General features: G+C 43.0%; 1 protein-coding gene across 1 annotated transcript; it reads left to right on the forward strand.

The window, feature by feature from the left end:
- Positions 1–524: 524 nt before the first annotated feature.
- onecut3a (one cut homeobox 3a) lies at positions 525–16,926 on the forward strand. The gene is made up of 2 exons (XM_063891961.1): positions 525–1,551; positions 16,637–16,926. Exons 1-2 carry the CDS (start codon positions 525–527, stop codon positions 16,924–16,926), a joined length of 1,317 nt encoding a protein of 438 aa, XP_063748031.1.
- Positions 16,927–21,787: the final 4,861 nt, after the last annotated feature.

Here is a 21,787-nt window from a genome sequence, read left to right on the forward strand (position 1 = left end):
TAATGATAACTTTGGTATTTTGATACTCAGATTAGGTTACAGGTAACTAATTGTAACGGATTACATTCATAAAGTAACCCCCTCAACCCTGCCCATGACATAGGGTCCAGTGACGTCAGCTTGGCCCCAGACAGAGTACGCGAGTGCGAGCATACACCACGGGGACGCGCACATGCGCACAGGCTCGGTCTCATCTTAACATGAGCGCAGGCACGTCAATATACACACAGAGAGCAGAGCAGCACTTTGGGTTTAGTAGAAGGTGCTCCACAGCGAGAGAAATCCACCTCCACACTGAGCACAGGTCTGAGGCGCAGTTTATGTGGCGGCTGGGACCCGATCTTTTAAAACCATGCTGGATTGACTGCAGAGAGGCAACTACAATCAATGGCTTGGCTTTGAAATCGTTCAAAATTTATTGGAAAGGAGTGTGAGATTAGAGCGACAGTGAGAGAGAGAGGGGGAGAGAAGCGAGGGAGAGTGTGAGTGGCGAGAGGGGTGGAAATAAAGATCCTTTTTCAACGATGGAGCTTACAATGGAAAACATTGGAAATCTGCACGGTGTGTCTCACTCCCATCAGACGAGCGACTTAATGAACTCCCAACACGCGCGCCAGTCGTCGCATCGGAACTTGGTGTCACACGGACGGTCAGCCATGGTGTCCAGCATGGCCTCGATACTGGAGGGCGCGGGGGACTACCGCACAGATCACGCTTTGTCTGGTCCCCTGCACCCGGCCATGACCATGTCGTGCGACTCCGGGATGAGCCTGAGCAGCACCTACACCACGCTGACGCCGCTGCAGCACCTGCCGCCCATCTCCACCGTGTCGGAGAAATTTCACCATCCACACCCACATGCTCACCATCATCCGGCTCACCAGCGACTCTCCGCCGGGAACGTCAGCGGCAGCTTCACCCTGATGAGGGACGACCGCAGCCTCGCCTCCATGGGCAACATCTACGGCCACTACCCCAAAGACATGTCCGGCATGGGGCAGTCTCTGTCCCCTCTGTCCAACGGGCTAGGCTCCTTGCACAGCTCCCAGCAGACTCTCAGCGCCTACGGCCCTGGAGCTCACCTCTCCAACGACAAGATGATCTCCTCAGGGGGTTTCGAGTCCCACATGCTGTCGCGAGGTGAGGAGCACCTGGCCCGGGGTCTCGGGGGCCATGGGGCCGGACTCATGACATCCTTGAACGGCATACACCATCACAGCCATCCGCACTCTCAGGCAAACGGGTCCATGCTGTCAGACCGGGACAGGCAGACGGTGGTGGGAGGAGGGCAGGGAGGTGGGTCAGGGCAGGTGGAGGAGATAAACACCAAGGAGGTGGCACAGCGAATAACGGCCGAGCTCAAACGCTACAGCATCCCCCAGGCCATCTTTGCTCAGAGGATCTTGTGCCGGTCCCAGGGAACTCTGTCTGATCTGCTGCGGAATCCTAAACCGTGGAGTAAACTCAAGTCCGGCCGGGAGACTTTCAGGAGGATGTGGAAGTGGCTCCAGGAGCCCGAGTTCCAGCGGATGTCGGCGCTCAGGCTTGCAGGTGAGTGAGGAGACAGCTCCCAACCTGAGTGATGTGGAGGGATCAATTAGAAGTCAATGTGGCAAGACTGTCAATAGCTGCTCAAACAGACATTACTAGAAGTTATTAGTCGATTGTATTGAGTAAAACTTCATCACGACAGTTGGGGTGTTAAATGTTGGGGGAAATCTATATTTTGATTGATGCTACAATCCATGATAGTGTAAACAGACGCTGTGCAACACTGGATGTGGTATAAACAAAAGAGAGGATCTCTCAAAAGCAGACAAGGTGCAAACAGCAGTGTGCAAAGATGTTTGTTCTTACGCACATACAGCGGTTTTACGCACATCATGGATACACAAAACCCTCTCAATCGGCCTCCCTCTCTGTCACACATACAAACAAAAACACACCGATAGAAAGAGACCAAACAAAGGAAATCAAATCAGGATGCGATCAAAATTGATTGCATCTTGCAGCTATAATACTTTAAAAACAAACCAAACAGAGACAAGTCAAATACTCAGTTTTACTTTGGACTCGTTTGTATCAAAACACGCTTAATCTTGCACTCCCCCTGTCAAATAAGCGCGTCGTTGCAAACAAGAATCGTCTAAGGCCTAGCCAGAGAGTCGGGGGAGCATGACCTCCTATGGATCAATATTTCAGGTCCAGGCGTCCCATTTCAGAGTAGCACACTGATAAATAATCGATTTTGGATCTGAAAGACAGAGACACAAACAGATGCGTCTTTCTCTGGCCTGTGTCTCCCCTGCACTCTGTTTTTTTTTTTTTTTTCTATTTTTCGCCAAAGTTGGTTGCGGGCCTGTTTAGCCATTCCGAAACTGAGAAACTGGGATTTTTGTGGTTTGGCAGATAATATATGTGAGCTTATTTGGAAATGATAACAGAAAAGGCACCCCCTCTGTTAATAAAGACACAACATGTGACACGAACCCTTACCGTTTCTGCAGTCGCTCTTTTTCAGTTTTTTTTGTATTATTGCCAAAACGCTGTTATTTGAACCGACATTCCCGCCCCCTTTAAACCATTTAACACACCACCTGATTAATAGCACGTAGATGAAAAGCCGAGAAGACGCACTGGGGTTAAAACTGAGATGTGGATCAGAGGTCCCCTCGCATTGATGTTTGTGTAAAGGCCCGGTTTAGACGTGCTGCGCTACCAAACGCCAATCAGCTGTTCTGTGTCGTATTTCAGCGAACAGTTCAATTAAGCAGATATAGTGGCATATTTTAGTTCCAGTCAATGCCCTATTGAAAAGCACTTAATGGCATGTAAATTGTTCCTTTGCGCATTTAGTGTGGTTCTGGTAAATAAAGATTTAAAGACTCCACAATTGTCTCTTTAAGTGCCACTGCTGTTAAAGCTAATTGGGCTGTGGGGTTTTATATCTTCCACACCCGGCATCAGGATAAAGCCCCCCAATTCAATTGACATGTTGGAGTGGCACAGTCCTGTGAGCGCTACACCTTCTGCATATTTAACGTAGTCAGGCCCACAGCAGCCTATAGGTGTGAGGCGAGTGTAAGTATTTGGTTGTAAAATGTAAATTAGGTTTGCACTATTAATGTAATCCATGAGCGACATGTTATTCATTATTTTATTTTAAAATACATTGCATTACAGTACATATCCAATCAATTAATGTTTATTTTCTGTCTTGCAACAGCTGATTTTAGTGCACTTTTTATGCATTATGCATTAACCTGCAGCCACAATAGAAAAAAAGCCAGTTGGGCAAAATGACAAATGACTTGTATGTAAATGCGCGGAGCAACATTTTACTTATTGCATTTAAAATCACCATTATCTTCGGTGCGCATGTGGGCTGGGAGTGGGAGTTGGGGGGTTTGTGATGCTGAAAGTGAGGCTGGGCCATACTCGCTCGGCCACATCAATCAATAAATTCAAATTACTATTCCAAATTCATCACAGTCACACAAATCAATGCAGCTGCCCTGCTTAGCTAATGTGAAAATGCCCGTGTCTGCACACACACATGACAATCCAGCCCTGAAACGAAAAGCAGAGCAGAGATGGGCCTTTAGCTGTTTGGGGGGGTGGGGGGTGGACGTTTGCCCTTCACGCTCAACATCTCTTAATGCAACGAGGGCAAAGACCCACAGGCATCCCACCTATTGTGTTCTTCATTGCACCCAGGCCAGCTTTAACCTTTGGATGCCTTTTATTTTTCTGATTAATTTTTCTTGCACGACTGTATGCATAACCAGGCAACTTCATTGTAAAGCTGCCCAAATAAGGAAGCAAAGGTTTGGGAGGCATTTAAAGATCGCTATAACGATGCAAACAATTCGTCTTTGCATCTGTGTTGAATTCCACACTCCATCTCAATGTATTTGTTCGGGTCAATACAGCCCTGATCGATAAGGATAGCCAGTGCATCTATCAATTATCCCGCCTCAGCACTCTCTCCCATTGGTCTCTCCCCTGGAGCAGAGGGGGGGAGGCAGGAGCCCGAACAAGGGGGAAAGAGGACAGCTGTTATACAAAAAAACAAAAAACGCTTTTGCACACCTTTTTTTTCCTTTGCTGTAATCATGTTCCGTTTGTTGTGTGTAATGCACTCTCACTCATTTGCCCTGTGGGGTTTGGGTTATACGGTCATTCCTGCAGTAGTCACGCCTACTAGGGACAAACAAAACGCTGAAAACACAGAAAATAATCATGTGTTTCAAAATCCGGAATATTCCCACAAAACCCATCCCTACTGCTCACTTGATAGCAGTCATTTTTTTCGTGTGTTAATCCTTTCATGTGACAGTGATGAGGTGCATGCCAGGGTCCCCCCTGCCTTAAAAAAAAAAAAAAAAAAGCGCATTTGTTTTATTACCATTTGAATGACCGGAGCACGTGCCAGGGTGTGCAGGTCAAGACCCACGGGCCACGGAGGCAAAACATTGTTGTGAATGAGGGTGGGAGGCCTCTATTCATCTTTCAATGGACTACACGCAGTTTACACGGATCTAATCCTGGAGCTATCCCCCTCCACCACCACCACCACCACCACCACCACCACCACCACCACCATCCCCCGATCCCTGTCACATTGCACCCTTTCCCCCATGTATGCATCTCTGCAATGCATACTTTTATTTTCCTGGTTAAATATATATTTATTGAGTTGTCTTCAACAGAATCAGAAATAGGTTTATTGCCAAGTAGGTTAACACATACTAGGAATTAGCCGTATGTGGAATATGGTATTTATAAAATATACATTTTTAAAAAAGGACCAAAAACTAAAACAATTATAAAAAAACATTAAAAATATAGAGAAATGTTTACATGAAATATAGATATACCAAAAAAACTACGTACAGTATAATGAATTACATCTTATTCCCTTAATGTGTATGCTTTCAGTTAAATGAATCCCTTTAAAATGCCTTATAAGCAAATAAAAAAAGATTTATCTAAAGTAGTTTTATTCTTATTTAGTATTGGGAAGCACACAGTTGGTTCCCAGGTCAATTTCCATAGTCTAACGTTACAAGGCGCTGTTCAGAGTCCTGAAATCATCGTCCATGCAGATTGCACCGCAGTTTATCTTCTCCTCTCTGTTTTGAGGACAGTTCAAGGTGGTGAACTGGAGTTTTACCAATACATAGTTAATAGCATTCTTGTAAGCCTTAAACACCATTATTTCATCCAACAGCTTCCACCCATCGATCAATATTACAATCCACAATGGCGTCAATCACACCACCCTGCATCCTACTTTCCAGTCCAGCACTAAACCAACAGGGCTTTCCATTTAAATCACAGCTCTAGCTTCTTCTTCTTTTTTACAGAATACTTACTCGAGTTCTTTATTTTGGGATGCTCAGCAAAAGGGGTCAGTGGTGCTTCTTTTTTGGGGTCATTTAAGCCAGTAAAATGGGTTTAATTGGACAGGGCATTAAGATGTGATTGATGCGGGTTAATCTAAAACAGGATTTTTTTTCACGAAGAGATGGCTTGATGTTAGCCTGCGAAATGATCGATTGGTACTTTAATAATTGATGTGTGAGGGGAAGATAGGGGGGATAAACAGTGCAGCTGCGGTTTCAGAGCCTCGTTGTTCGTTAAGCACAGCAACGTGTGCTGTAAGTACTGAAACACGCATGTACAAGCATCGCCTTTGAAATCCTGCGGTGGGAGAGCAACAGCCATTTTCTTGGGGTTATAGCTCCAGGCTATTTGGTTTAAATCCCGGCTTCAGTGCAGCTTAGAACAGATGAAATGACATCTCACGCCTTGCATCTGGAGGAGGGTGGTTGTATGTGGTAAAGGGGGGCTGGGGGGGGAGTCAGTCAATCTAACTTTCAAATTTGCATAGTCGTAGGTTGAGACGATTTGGGGATTCAAGATCGTCATATGTACAGTAGCTACACTGTAGTTATGGCAATGGAAATCGTAAGTCTCTCCAACAATGCAAAAATAAATGTAAGCCATTAAACAATAAAGCACATTTATAAAACAACAAAAAAAGTGCAAGAAGAAATAGAGTAGTAATAAAATATGTGCGAGTCCCATGTGCGAGTAGGCAGAAGAAGTGAACGATATGTAAATAAATACAAAAGCTAAATGTTGCAGAGAATGTTGTATGTGACCAAGTAAACGCAAGAGTCTATATGCTTGTCCAATAGAGTAAGATAAACAAAATGTAAAATGAAACACTGTTTATTGCAGTAATAGATGAATATTCGTATTTCGATGCATCGTGGGAATTTATGCAGGAAGGGGGTGGGGGGACCTACACATGCACCCTGATTGGTTGTGTTTGAGGCTACAGCTTCCTATATTCTCACCACTGCATGCCTGCATAACACAGGATAATATCATAGCACGAGCTAGAGCATGCATACGTGTCGCCTCCCCGTTTCTTCTCTCCTGTGTGTATGTGATCGGGATATAGAGTATGTCTGCGCCACATTGTTAAGGCCGATCTGGCGAGCCCTGGATCTGTATCGATTTCCATTCCCCGGCCTCTGCTTTCCATCTCTGGAGCTGCGCCATGCAAACCCCCCCTTCCCATCTCCACCATGCACCACCATTTCTCCCATTAACAGCTCACCCTTCATAACACACAGCAGAATGACTAATAAACGCATGCTTTCACGCTGGATTGCTTCACACGACGTTGCATGGTCAAAAACACAACCAACTGCTGACTTCACACTGTAGGAGGTTCAGTAGCTCTCGCTTTGCTTTTGTAATAGAGGCGGATTAGCAGCACCAGACGACTGGCAGTTCACCGTGGTGTAACCCTCATTATACATCCCACCCACACTGTTCCGACCAAGTCGACCTTATGATTCAAAATAATGTAATTTTAATATAAATCGGATTAACGACAGAGACAGGAGTCTGCACATCTCCCACATCTTCACCTTTTTCTGTTTTTAGCCACACACACACACACATTGCTCAAATTCACACGGGGGGGGGGGGGGGGGGTGCTTAGCAATTATAAATGCAGCAGAGGTCTGGCCTCTGTACAGTTTCGAATACCGTCTCTTCTATTTTAGATGATCAATTCCTACGCTACTCCGTCGCCCCCTCGCCAAACCGGATCGATAGGAGAGAATGACCTTTAAATCAAATTGCTGGCAGAGTCGACTGAATGCACGAGGGTAGCATCAAAGGGTTAATGGCACCGCGTGCGCCCCTCCTTCTCATTTCCCAGGCAAAAACATACAAAAGGAGCCCAAACCCTAAGATAATCATAATTAAATCTCATTACGGGTCCCTGCACTCTGGAGTCAGTTGTGAAGCTGATGAAGAAACAAATCTTGCTGTGGCTTTTGACCCCCAACAATCTGCAGAGGTTTACATAACAGCACCAAGCAGGGGACAGTTCCAAAGAGCAGACTGTTGTGCAATTAAAATGTTGACCAGAGCATCAGCGTTGTGTCGATGAAGCGAGAGACGTTATGGAACAGGGATGCCCCCAAAACACTGGGTCTGCTCCTGCGCACATATAGCAGTCTCTCAGTAAATTTCTGCAGCGACTAAGAGTGTATTATCCATATTTAGACTTTTACAAGAGGCAACAGAGTTAGTGTATTTTTTTTTTACACCAGTTTATACAACTGATACACCATCTTATTTTACTCAGATTGTATCTTTGCTGCACATACCTTTTGAGGTGTCATATCAGACTGCAATGGTCCCAGAGAAGTATCTGTTGCTTAAAATCAAGTACTTTGGGAAATAAGTAACGGATTACTTATTTTGGGAGAGTTTTTAGTCCTGTGCTGGCTGAAGCAGCAGTGTGTGTCCTAACATTGGCTGCTTATCTGACGCCCTGACAGGCCATCGGCTATTAAAGACCCCATAATGGCTTGTTTAATGTGCAGTTTAAGAATAGAAGGCAGGGACATTGTCCACGCCATTAAAGAGGAGCGAAGGAACAAATCTCATTGACCACTGTAAGCTTTCTAAAACAGCAAGAAGAGATGTTATCTTCTATTAGGTCTTATTTCATTCAGAAAACAGAGTATTGAACTTATTTCTCACTGGGATTCACGCTTTTTTTTGATTCTGAAAAAAAAAAATTGGGAAATATGTTATGTTAAAACACTTTGGCTAAATATTTGTCTTATTTGAAATAAAATCAGTTGTTCACTCGTTTAAGGAAAATCATATTTTGAGAGCTCAAAAAACGGATAAAACGAGCTGCAGCGTGTAGCCATTTGATTGGTGGTGTTAATAATTAATTTTCCAAATAAAAAATAAAAACATCAGGCAAAGTCAGGAATATTAAACTTCTGATGTGAAACTGTGTCTCGGGGCCTTTTTGTAGTGAGAGCCTGCAGATGGTTTGCACGGAGCCTCTCTGTAAGTCTTTCTGGAGGGTCGATCTCAGCAAAACCACACACACACACACACACACACACACACACACACACACACACACACACACACACACACACACACACACACACACACACACACACACACACACACACACACACACACACACACACACACACACACACGGTTTATCGTACCCACAGATGCAACCCGAAACTCCGGTTGGGCAACCCCACACAGATCAACAAAGGAACAAAACGACTGTGAAATCAATTGATGAATGAATCGATTTGAGCGCACATAGCCTTTATATTACATGTTATTAAATATAACGAACAGCCTGCTGCGGGTTATTCTGAAAATGAGTAACTTGTTGCTTTACTGAGCCGATGTGAAAAAGACTCGTTTTTTCAGTTAGTTATTAAGATGTTTTGCAAGGTGTGTGTATGTTGCAATTTCTACTTTTGACAGATAAAAAGAACAACTTCTACATAATTACAGATTGCAGTCTTAATAATGCTTATATTAAGATGTTAGAGTAAGATCATTTTCCATCTATCATTTCTATAGACATTTTATTATGTTTTGTATCATATACTCGGAATTGTTGCACACAAAATGACTTAAAAATTAAAATAGTTGTGTACTGCTCTACAATCCATTACAAATAAATGAATGGTAAGCATTTCAAGAAATTACTAAAATTATTTGCAAAAGGTGACAAATTAAGCTTCAAGAAAACCCACCCTTAAATAAACCCTAAGAAAAAACAAACCCTTGTTTGACTCGTTACAGAATCACAAAAACACTAATTCTTTTAAATCTAATTTCCCTTGTTTAGCTTTGTGAGAAAACAATAAAAGAGACAATATTAATGCAATTAGGTGTAACTACAATAAGGGCTGGTTCAGAAGTATCTCTGTTGACTCTTCTCCTCATGATTGAGTAAGGACTGTATTGAATTGAATCTCTGAATTCCTACATATTGAAAACCTGTCTGTCTCCCCGCGGAGGGCAAACAGATCATCTGACTGCAGATCAGTGCCTGATTCTCCTGCGACGAGTAAGAAATGAACAGAGCTGTGACAGCTGACATTTGGAGAATATGAACATTTCTCGATAAATCCTGGGATGCAACTTTTCTTAATCTGTGATATAAGTGTTTTTAATAAAGAAGAAGCAATACTTTATCTTATTTAAAAACGATGTAAGAGAGAGGCATCCTCAAGAAAAATGTGTAGAATTAGTTCTTATTGTCCCTAAATTCTCTTCTTCATATTCGTTTGTTTTGTGTGTTAATATAAATAACAGTAAAAGTGGATTTTAAAAAGTGTAAAAGGTTCTTTTGCAGATAAAAAAAATCTTTACGGGGAATTTGAATCCCGGCTGGTACACGGTTTCACATCCGCATTAACCCTCAGAAGTGTTTATTGACCGGCCACACCACACTCAGAAGAAACCCCACAGAGGCTGTTATTTATTTAAATGTTAATTAATTGTAATTAATAGTTTATGGGCTGAATTCATGTTTAAAACCGCCAGTAGTCTATTTATTTTGTATTTTATGAAAGCAATGTTTTTTAAGAATATGAAAAGCCTTTTTATTTATGTTTAAAAATTAGTCCGGTTTTTAGACACACCAAATATCTAGCACAATCGGGATACATTCGTCTTAATTCCTCAAATAAAAGTTAGCAAATAAATTAATAAATAACATAAAACACACACACACACACACACACACACACACACACACACACACACACACACACACACACACACACACACACACACACACACACACACACACACACACACACACACACACACACACACACACACACACACACACACACACACCTGTTGTTTGTGGGAAATGAAACCCTGCCTGTGTCAAAATAAGGCATCACGATCATTACCGCTATATTACGCATAACTGGTCAAAGCAATTATGAATGAAACGATGATAATCGCATGAGTATTACTCTAACAATGGAGAGCTATTAAACTGGTGAAAAATAAATAATGAGGGTTAAAATTCAGTCATACGGTTTTCCTTCAATCATGCATCTAATTATATAAAACCTCATAAGGAGCGTGATGATCGCAGGCAGCAGCCTTCACGGATTATTGGATTTTTTAAAAGCACTTTGCAATTTCTTAGGTTTTACCTCTGGGTTGATAATAACAGGTTGGCGTGAAAACAAAACTACATAAAATGATATTTCTGTGGAACTGACAGACAACATGACTATTTTCTAAAGTGCATGCAGGAAAGGTGGAGACAATCTCAAAGTAAAATGTTGCATGCAGCTGAGACTCAGACTGAGGTGGGCGAAGGTGTAACTGAGATCAGGTTGAGTGTTATTGAAGTGCTGCAGAAGAAATGCCTCGCAGCTGATTCGCTGGAGAATGCAAACAAACAAATTGTGTCGCTTTATCAGTATATTAACACCAATTCTCACTCATTACATTAAGGGGTATCGAGCTGGAAGTGTTTTGGCCTGGCGAGGGAAAGAGAGAGAAGGGAAAGGGGGGGGGGGTGCTTGGCATTGCCTTGCAGCACAGAATAAAATAAATGCCGCCGTATACAAAGAGGATATACATCAATCTTTAAAGTAACAGCGCGTTACTTAATAAAAGACTGAAGCTTAACATCAAATTGCCTAATCATGCTTCTTACAATCTGAGGGGCACAAAGAAGGCAAAGACAGTGTTCACGATTTTAACATTTTTAGTTTGGTATAAATCCATTCCCTACAAAAAAATCACAAGATACCATACCATGTTGTGTGGTCCTGATTTGGTTACAGTTTTATTAAATACAAATAATATATAAAAGTAAACGTGGTTATTTTCAACCCAAGTTACAGTCTTTCCTGCAACAATATCACAAATGGTGTCATCATAACATTTTCTGGCCCCAGTTGCACCCCCCTTAGAGCCTCCCACTATAAGCAAACTGGCCGTGCATAGATTAATAGTGATGATTCACACATTAAAACGAGCTGCAGTGTGTGAGTGAGTGTGTGTATAAACGCACCGAGCCGTAACCGGTAAACATGTTTATTGGTAAATTAATTAAATCGGCAGACGTTGACCTCGTAAACTTTACAGAGCTGTGCTGCAGGATTGGAGGTATGCAGGAGAATAATTTCAGATGCAGATGTGTAATCATGGTTTCATAAAACACTATGGGCATAATATTAGGCCGTTTGACTTTCTCATTATGAGCAGGAAGGGCAGTGGTGATCAATACATGATTAATGCTGGAGATGGACTCACATCTGCAGGGACCTGAGACTTGTGAACAGCAAACACAGAACAGGTGATCATCATTTACTCATCTCCAACACATCTTGGATTTTTCTTCTTTTTTTTTTTTCTCCGGATAATCACGGTTCCTTCCCTCCCTTTCTTCCTGGTGGATTTTCTATCCCCACCCCTCCATGAATCTCCTCTTCCGCCCCCACCCTCCGAGGCATAATTAATTGGACGAACTGAATTTCACACACGAATTATTCACGAATCTATCGATCGATATTGAACACCCAGGGCCTTTCTCTTAACCTCGCTTGGTTTGTCGTGAAGCAAAGAATATTAATGTCATCAGTGGAAAAGAAATGGGCCTAAGTTATACCCGTTATCATCGGAGCGGAAAGGTGTTAGTTGGAATATTATTCATTTCGGAATTTGATAGTTTGAGGAAAGATGATGAAGGAGGCCCTTGAATAAGAAAAACAAAACTGCTTTGTATTAATGGGAAATAAAATAACCACAATTTTATAGTAAATCCGAAAAAACATGCAGTAAAACAAGGATGAAAACACGTCGTTGTTAATCAGTCTTTGTATGTTTGTGAGGAGCCTGAGGGATCCATTAAAAGTAGGTCAACTCCTGCTCACAGCTGCATATAGGCAGTCATAGAAATCACATTTGTGTCCGGCCGTGCAGCAGCAGGGTGTAACGCCTCAGAAAAACACTCAACACAGAACCGGGATTTCTGCTCTTGTCCGGTTGCTCTTTGTGCATGAGTTTATGTCCGCCTCTCTGCTCGGTGCCTACTGTAGCTCTAAAAGCTGCAATGATTGATTTTTTTCTTTTCTACGCCGAGCTTGGTTCAGTAATCAGGGCCCCCTTCCTCACCAATCGATCGATATTGATTAGTAAATCCAGCGCCTGTAGCAAAGGCAGCGCACTATGGCGCCCCGTGCAGCCGGGGCCACGGAGAGAGCGACACCTGCCGACCGCAGCCGCACAAAGCAAGCGGTCGATGGGGGGAGGCAGGACGTGCCTCTCCGGTGGAGAGATGTGGAGAGAGAAGCTGGGACTGTCTGAGCTGAAGTGGAGCCACATTAAGAGAGACTCTCCTCCCAAGGCTCACTTGTTATGTACAGGAAAGACCAGATTTATGTCTACTTTATCTTGACCGTTGGGGATTTATAGAGAAAAAAGGGCCATAAAAAATGTAAATAGAAATGTTGTGCATCAGTTAGTTTCCAAAGCGTTTACCCTGAAGATTTATTGTGTTCTTAAAAACAATATATTAATATACTAAATGTGAAATCCCCTTTCTGTTACTAGACGTTGATTTTACTGTACACTGGACAATATACATGAAATTAAATGTTCTCTTCTTGATCAAGGTATAAAATAAAGTGAGCGATAATGTTGCTACTTACAGCATCTTTGATTCATTTAAAATATTCCATCAAAAACAAGTAAAACCTACCTAAAAGCACAGTGTGTGTGTGTGTGTGTGTGTGTGTGTGTGTGTGTGTGTGTGTGTGTGTGTGTAAGGTCATACCGCACTGCAGGGAAGTCCAACTGGAAGCTGCAAAAAAAGTTAGTGTAGAAATGTTGAGAAAGTAATAAACCTATATTGATAATAATATTAACCGCCATGCTCCAGAGGATTTAAACTTTTTAAAAGCGAAGTCTTATTAAAAGTCATAAAGTTATATTAAATACTGCATAACAATTATACAAGTTATGGGGAAGAAATGATCAGAAAACTCAGAAAAAGGTGTGAAATATTTAGTATTTTCACCTTTTATAATAACTCAGTCAGTCAGTTGGGTGAGGCTGCAGTCTGGTGGCTGTGGAGGGGAGTCGGTGCACCTCAGCACAACTCACTGCTCCTCCTCGCTCCTCAAACTCACTTCACTGCATGTTTCGGCTCTTCCACAGTGAGGTGAAAGCCGGAGGGGATCACATGTCTTTGCTGAGCAGAAGTGGAAGCTCCTCCTCGTGTCAGTGGGGATCTGATGCAGAGCGAGTCCCAACATGTGGAACAAGCAGAGCATGTTTACCTTTACACCCATGATTTTAGAAAAAGTCAAACAGAATATCTGAAATGTAGATATTATTTTGTGAATTATAAATATTTGACTTACTTTGTTGAAGGAAAAATGGTTGAAAACTGTTCTTCCCCCATCAAGGCGGCACAATCCCATCCAGTTTTAGGTTTAGTTTGTTGGATGCAGGTGTGAATCGATTTGTTGCCGGTGATAGTGACTTTAACTCATGTGTGTGTGCATTTGATTTAATTTGAAATACCTCATTAAAAACGTTGCATGAAACCGGAGTCGCTGGGATAGATTTTCACCACCGAGTTAAACAATTTGACCTAAAGATGACTTCATTTCTGGTTCATTGGATTAATTTAATCTATATTCTCACTGGCAGGGTTAACTAAAACACTTGATTAACCATTTATGAATAACACACAGTATTAAAAACAGCTTCATGACATTATGTATAAAGTGCATGAGTGTGTACACCATATACATATTTATATACACACGCATATTTGATATAAGTCAGTGTCTGATTTAACAGCAGTAAGATGATTAAAAAATGCACACTGTATATCTGAGGAAAGATAGATTAATATTTGGTGTCAACAGTTTGAGGAAATCTCCCCATTGGTTTATGGGAAAAAAAGACAAGCTTTTCTTGTCTTCAGTTAGCCTGAAACAAAGAAAACATTAAGCAAACACGATGTAGAAAAAAATGAATTATAAAACCAATTATTAGTCGTAGACTGAGACCAGAACTAAAAACTTCAAAATGTTGTCATATTGATTCATTACAATTAACAAGTTCTAAAATAACCACCATATAAAATGGCCTGCTAAAATTCATACTTGAAATTGAAGGATATTATCTTACTTGGTAAGTTAGTGTCACTTATTCAGGGTGAGAAAGTCCTCATAGTTATTGTAATTGTAGTGACAAGCCCTTTGTGTGTCAATAATTCCCAAACTAAACCTCTGTGTGACTCCTCGCAGCTTTAATACTCCATCCTGTAGCCCCTGACCTCCTGAGACTTCAGCATAAAGTCCAAATTATAATCCTCCTCATTGTCCTGACTACCCTTGATCCTATAATAAATCAAACTTATACGATGATATACATACTGTACCTACAAGCATGCATTAAGACAAATGTGTACATAGCATATTAGCATGTGTGCAATACATTTAGCTGCAGTGTTGATGTGAAATATGAATATGATGGATGGACCCGTGTACAGGTTAGACATCTGTAGTAAACAGATTGGACTGCAATGGCTGATCAATGGGCTCTGTTCCACTGTAATTAGACACACAGCGCCACTGCTTGGCTCCAGCCACTTCAGCATAATCACAACCCCCCCTAAACACATACACACACTCCTGCACACACACAAGTAGAACTAAAGAGAGAAAAAGCAGTCTTTAAATGCATCAACACACACGCAGCGTGAGAGTGAGACATTATTGAAGGCGAGTATGAAAGTATCAGACAATAGCATCAGCAGCAGGTGTAGACCCCACAGGGACAGCATCTTTCTCTCTCCAATTTGCTCGCGTTTTATTGAGACAGTAGGGAAGCTGAGAGGGACACACAGTCTGTTCTGGCAGGATTCGATCCTCAGCCAGCAGGGGAACATGTGGCTGCAGAGGTGGTGCCTTAACCTTCCACACACAGCTTCCACACACACACACACACACACACACACACACACACACACACACACACACACACACACACACACACACACACACACACACACACACACACACACACACACACACACACACACACACACACACACACACACACACACACACACACACACACACACACACACACACACACACACACACACACACACACACACACACCTCAAACATCATCTCTCTGGGCACCGTTTCTCTCTTTTTACCCTGCACCTGTCTGCTGCTTTCCAACCGTCTCCTCCGAATACTTTGAGTTACAGCACTTACCCACAATACAGCGCTCTATTAACTATTAATTTCTGTGTTTGCTGGCTACAACCCCCTCCCAAACGCCAAGCCGTATACACTCGCTGTGTTTTCTTTTGAAAATTGCTCTGTGTATGGGAAGGGGCTCATAGCAGCCGGTGCATGCACCTCTCGAGTGTTTGTGTTTGGGGAGGGAGGGGTGGGTGGGTTATAAATACCCTCTCAGAGCTCAATAGAGTGGGCTCCAGTGGGCTCTGTTTGAAGTAGCAGACTGTAGACCTGCTGGGGGGGATTCTGACCTCAGTCCCTACAGAGAACCCCCCAATTCCTACAGCAAAGTCGGTCAATATCTCTCTTTCTCCTTCACTCGCCGCCCCTTCCCTCCTTTCCTCAGCTCCTCTCTTCAGCTCTTATATACACGCACACACACACATATGCACACACACTTTGTCTTAGACCTCCACCTTTTCTGTTCTTTTCTCTCTAATCTTTTCTTTGGCAGCCCCTCCTCTATCTCTCATTTCCACACACACACACAAAATGCTTACTTTTGTGCAACAGTCACTCAGTCCCCCATTGCGACTCAAACTGCATTAATATTGAATCAAACAGCAGTGTCTCCAGCTAGCAGGCAACAGCCAGTCGTCCTCCCCCCTTCCTCCTCCTCACCCCATCTTTCTCTCACCGCAGGCTGGCTCCCTGTCTGCACTCTGCAGGATGGAAGGAATATTCCCACTGGGCAGGAGGCATGGATTAGCTTTAAATCAACTTTAATATGGCAATAGAGATGGAGCTGTAGAATCTGTGCTGGTGTATAAACTAGTTTTGTATGTGTTTAAGTATTGGCTAATGCTACATGTAGTTACTTTACATCCCTCCACATTCTGTCTTTTCTGTCTAATCTGAAAAATAACCACTTTTGTATATTTACCTTGCTTTGTGTTTTCTTTCTCCTCTTGCCTCTCACTCTCATCCCCATCCCTCCCACCGCTGCCATCCACACCAAGCCTGCAAGCGCAAAGAACAGGAGCAACACAAGGACCGCAACACGGCGCCCAAAAAGCAGCGCCTCGTCTTCACTGACCTGCAGCGCCGCACACTCATCGCCATCTTCAAGGAGAACAAGCGTCCATCCAAGGAGATGCAGATCACCATCTCCCAGCAGCTCGGCCTGGAGCTCAGCACCGTCAGCAACTTCTTTATGAACGCACGGCGCCGCTGCGTGGACCGCTGGCACGATGACCACGGTGCCAGCCCCGGGCAGCCGGGCACATCCACCACCTTCTCAAAGGCCTGAGAGGAGGAGGGGACCTTCAGAGGGCCGAGGAACCAGGTTGGAACAGCATGCAACATGGAAGACTGGCTGTGAAACCTGTGTATGACAACCCTTCCTGGCCAGGACTGTCTGAATGTGTCCTCACACCAAAAAGAAATCCTTTGTGCCATGCAATCATCTTTTTTGTCAGTCAGAATTTCAAGCTCTCACCTGAAACAAGCATAATCTAAAAAAAGGTGAAATGTGAAGTCAGGTCCACTCTGCATAACTCAGATTAAGGACAATCATTGATTCTGTCTTTTTTGAAAGAAAATCATTTTTATGGCATCTGACAAAGTAAAGAGACACCAAAGATTTGATATTTTTGTTGGACGGTATCAGACACATTGCCGTCCTCCATCACCACACAAGTAGCCACTGATTCAGCTTTTTCTCCCAACTCACCTCCTTTGTGTCTGCCTCTCTTTCATCTCCTCCTACGCCGGCACACGGAAGCAACAAGGGCGAAAGAACGGCAATAAATCTGACAACAGAACAGCACATAGCCTTATTATCCAAGCCCCATCCCGCACACATAAGGCCGTCATAAAGAAAACAACGCCGCCTATGAAAAAAACAACAAGGCTTTCCAATTCTCCGCCTCTACCTCCCCCCCCTCCTCCTGTTGTCTCCTTCATTCCTCGGCCAAAGGTATTCCCTTATGGCCAGCCATTTCAGAGAGCAGCTCAGCCTGATCATACGGCAAACTAATGAATTGAAAAATGAATCGATGCAGACAGAGAGAGCGGGGCCTTGACCCCTCCTGAAGGTGAAACTCAAGACGCTCGGCAGTAAGGATACTCAGGTCTTCCAGACCCAGGTCTATATTTTTTGCACAGATGTTGGAAGACCTGTAGGGAGACATGTCATTGTTACTCTTACGCCTGAGTATAGAGTCTGTGTTTCTCTGACCAACAGGAGAGGCTGGGTGAGATGTCTGGACATGCTCTTTGTTCTGTTGGGAGCTTTTTTCTCTGATCAATAACTGAGAACCGAGCGACAACAACACGCTCTGGCATCCAGCCAACTACATTACAGCTGCATATGAAAAGCAGGATGTAAGAGGAGCACATGGAACCCACTGGAGATGGGGACACAAAGGCCTCATAACAGCAGCAGCAGCAGCAGCAGCAGCAGCACATCTCCCTCCCAGATCAAACCTCGTTCTGCAGAGCAACAGTGCCCCCTGCTGCCGATAGCAGACACCTGCATCCAGCAGAGCGATGGGGCTCAGAGCGGAGGAGAGGGAGGGAAGAAGCCACTAGATGCTGAGGAGAAGTCATGGCACAACACATTCAGGCCCTCGCAGCTCTTTGAAGGCAGATCAATAGCGAACCATTATCCTATTGTTGTTCCTCATCCAACCAGCACCGGTGAAGCCGGAGGAGGGGGATGGTTCAACTGAATGCTGAAAACGCAGGGATTTAGCAAAGGCAGGGATTTATTTAGCCAATCCAAATCAAGAATCTGCAAAATTGGAGAAATCACATCAGTACAACAGAGTGAAAAGTAACAGAAACGCTTACTGAGAGCGACACATTTGAAGTTGAGCGGAGGTTTTATTTACATTATTCTTCATATTTTGTCAAATCATTCTTCCATTCCTCCATCCCATCTGTTTGCAAAAAAAAAAAACACAACCTCACAATAGATGTGAATCAAACCAAATCTCCTGGTTATTCCCACACAAGGGTTATCAGTAGCTAACCCGAAGCTAACCACCATACTCAGCTGTCCAAATGCTACAATAATTAGTGCCAATGCTTACTGCCTTAATGCGAATCAGAGAATATGGTACTAGGGTTCACACACAGCTACAGTACGCCCCACTGATGACGGGCGGTGTGTGCCATAGCAACCAACAATCAGCTTTTATCTGAATTAAAATATACTTTTTTAGTAAAAAAATGAAAAAAAAGAATCAGATTTTAAGGCATACAATAACCAAACCTCAAATGACAAAGATACCATACATACAGTATGTGTTACAAATACAAATGTCTCCAACACATTACTGGACACATTTTGAAGCAGAAGAAAAATCTCTCATTCTATCTTTGGTTCTCTACCTCCTCTGTCCCTCTATCCCCATTGCCCCCCCTCTCTTTCTCTCTTCCTCTCTATATTGATGCGGGTATTTAATTAGTACCATAGACACAAAGTTTCTATTTCTTGTTACTATTGTGCTCTGTTGTGCATAAGTAAGGCACCTTGTTGATAAATCAAAAACAAAAAAGGAAGGACTTTTTAAAAGGATAAAAAAAGAGGGATGCAAGGACCGAGGCCGAAGAAGGACGTATTTCTTTTCTTTTTTTTGCATTCTATGTGAATAAAGACTCAAAGGAGACATTTACCGTGAGAAAGAGGAGAAAAAGAAAAAACAGGGAGCTGCTGAAGAGACGAATAAACGACGGACGCTCTCTTTTGGCATTTGGTGTCAGAACTGTGGTACTCTCAGCCCCCTTTAAGCTGAGCCCCAGAATCGGGGCAAACTGGAGGGGGACAAAACATGACCTCCAAATGTCCTGGCTGTTTTATCCGAGGGCGGGTGGCGGTAAATGCTCTGGACTCACATGTTATCTGTATGATCTTAAGATGCAACTGTAGCATTTCCAACAATGTAGTCAGATATGCGGTGCAGATTAGATAAAAAAAGATGGTCATTGTCGAGGAGCTGAGTGAGAGGTACTGACTAACTTCACGTTGCTGTAAGCAGTGAGTTGACGTCGCCAAAGGATGATGAGCTAAAATCGATTTGTGGTACAGAGTTCAGTGAGCATAGGTGAATAGCTAGATTCAGCTCTAGGTATAAGGCTGAGAAAATGACATTTGTTTGTAGTGAGAACCAATGTGGCTACCTCACTAAGCTGAGTGGTTTGTGAAACCGCCACTAATACCAAAGATACTGCAGCCTACCGGTCCCAAACTGCCTAGGGGGAAACAAACCAAAAAAAAAAAGCCCCCCGTCTTTGCCCAAACATATACCAGACTGATATCACACACACACACACACACACACACACACACACACACACACACACACACACACACACACACACACACACACACACACACACACACACACACACACACACACACACACACACACACACACACACACACACACACACACACACACACACACACACACACACACACACACACACACACACACTCTTACAAACAGCGCAGTCGGACTGCATGGTGCCACATGGAGGAGGTGGTCGCCATGCAGACAGAGTTGAGTGCCTTTTCCCTTCAACCACGGGTGGGACTGCACTGGACACACACACACGCACGCACGCACACACACACAGTCATGTGGGTGCATGCATATAGCTGCACACCCTTTTACAAACATGCACTCGCATTCAGACAACGCACCCATAATTGGATGGACAGAAAAGGGGGGCCAGAGAGAGGGACACAGAGTGGGGGCTGTGTCAGCATTTTCCCCCATATTGACTTTCCATCTTGATACACTAGAATACAAGCACTTTATCATGTAGAAAGTCTATATAACATTTTCTATACACTATTTATTTGAAACAAAATTATATGTTGCTCCTTAATCTGTCAGACTTTGTTACTGTTTCTTCTAGTAGCTCACAGCCTTTATGTTTTTAGTTTTATTCCCGCCCGGTATGATTAGACTCTCGGCCACTTTACCTCTCTCGCATCAGAGATATTTTTGTGAAACAGAGAAAGAGGAGGGTAAAAAGGCAGAGGGTCTGAGCACTCGCAGGGCTGTAGATGTAAAATCCTACCACTTAATGTCTCTCTCCACTGCGTGCAAGCACAGAGGCTGCACTAGAAAAGTGTGGACGACTTACTGACAGTGTAAAGACACAAACTCCCTCTCCTCCCTCCACCTTGTCTGTCCAGTTGACCTCTCCCCCTGGCTAGTGCTAAGACCCGGTAGGCATGTGCTGACAATTAATTCTGAAATACCTCAAAAACCTTTCATGTAAACTTTATGTAATTTAGACTGAAAATAATACTGCTAATGATAACAATGATTATGAAACTATGATACTATGATAGTTAGTTTTGGAACTTGTGACTTGAAGCTTTATACTGTTAAATTCCTTTTTATTTGTTTGCTCATTTTTCTCGTACGTTTCTCTTGTTTGTTTTTTGCTACGGCATGTACTTACTGTTTTTCATAAAGGAAAAAGACATTGTGAATGTTTCTGTGAAGGGTTACATGAGAAAAGAAGAGACAGAAGAGAAGGATAGAATAGAGACGGAGGGGCAAGAGCGCAACTCACTTTAGATGTTTAGTTCAAAGCTCTGTCCAAGGCGGGTATGTTTAAAGGAAAATAACAAAACCAAGAAAAAAAAAGACAAAAATATGATTTGGGCTGAAGTCTTTACCAAAAATGTGATGTTAAACCAAAGGAGGAATAACCTTTTGCTCATTGTTAGCTTTATTCTGCCTTTAATTTGTCTTTTCTCTGAAAAAAAAACAATTTCACAGTTACTTTTGAAGGTTCCTGGGTGTGTTTAAGTGCTCCTGATGTTCTTAGAATATTAAAAACCAGCACCTCCTATTGAAAAGAAGGTGCACTTTTTTCTTTTGTGCATGGATATTGTATAACTGTATAGAAACCAACAGGAATGACCTGTGATTTTGTGGGGAGAGGAGGAGGATGGAAAGACTCGGGAGTGGGTGGAGAAGGGGAGGGTGATATTTTGGTTATCAAAACAAAAAAAAAGGGGTGGTAGGATTTGGGTTTTAGGCGTTGGAGGGGTCCTTGTTTTTAGAATTTCCGTCACTGTTGGATTCACTGGTTGTGTGCATGTGTTGTTGCAACCCTTCCCCTTTCCCCATGTTTTTTTG

The sequence above is a fragment of the Eleginops maclovinus genome, chromosome 9 (genome assembly GCF_036324505.1).
Source record: "Eleginops maclovinus isolate JMC-PN-2008 ecotype Puerto Natales chromosome 9, JC_Emac_rtc_rv5, whole genome shotgun sequence".
NCBI lineage: Eukaryota > Metazoa > Chordata > Actinopteri > Perciformes > Eleginopidae > Eleginops > Eleginops maclovinus.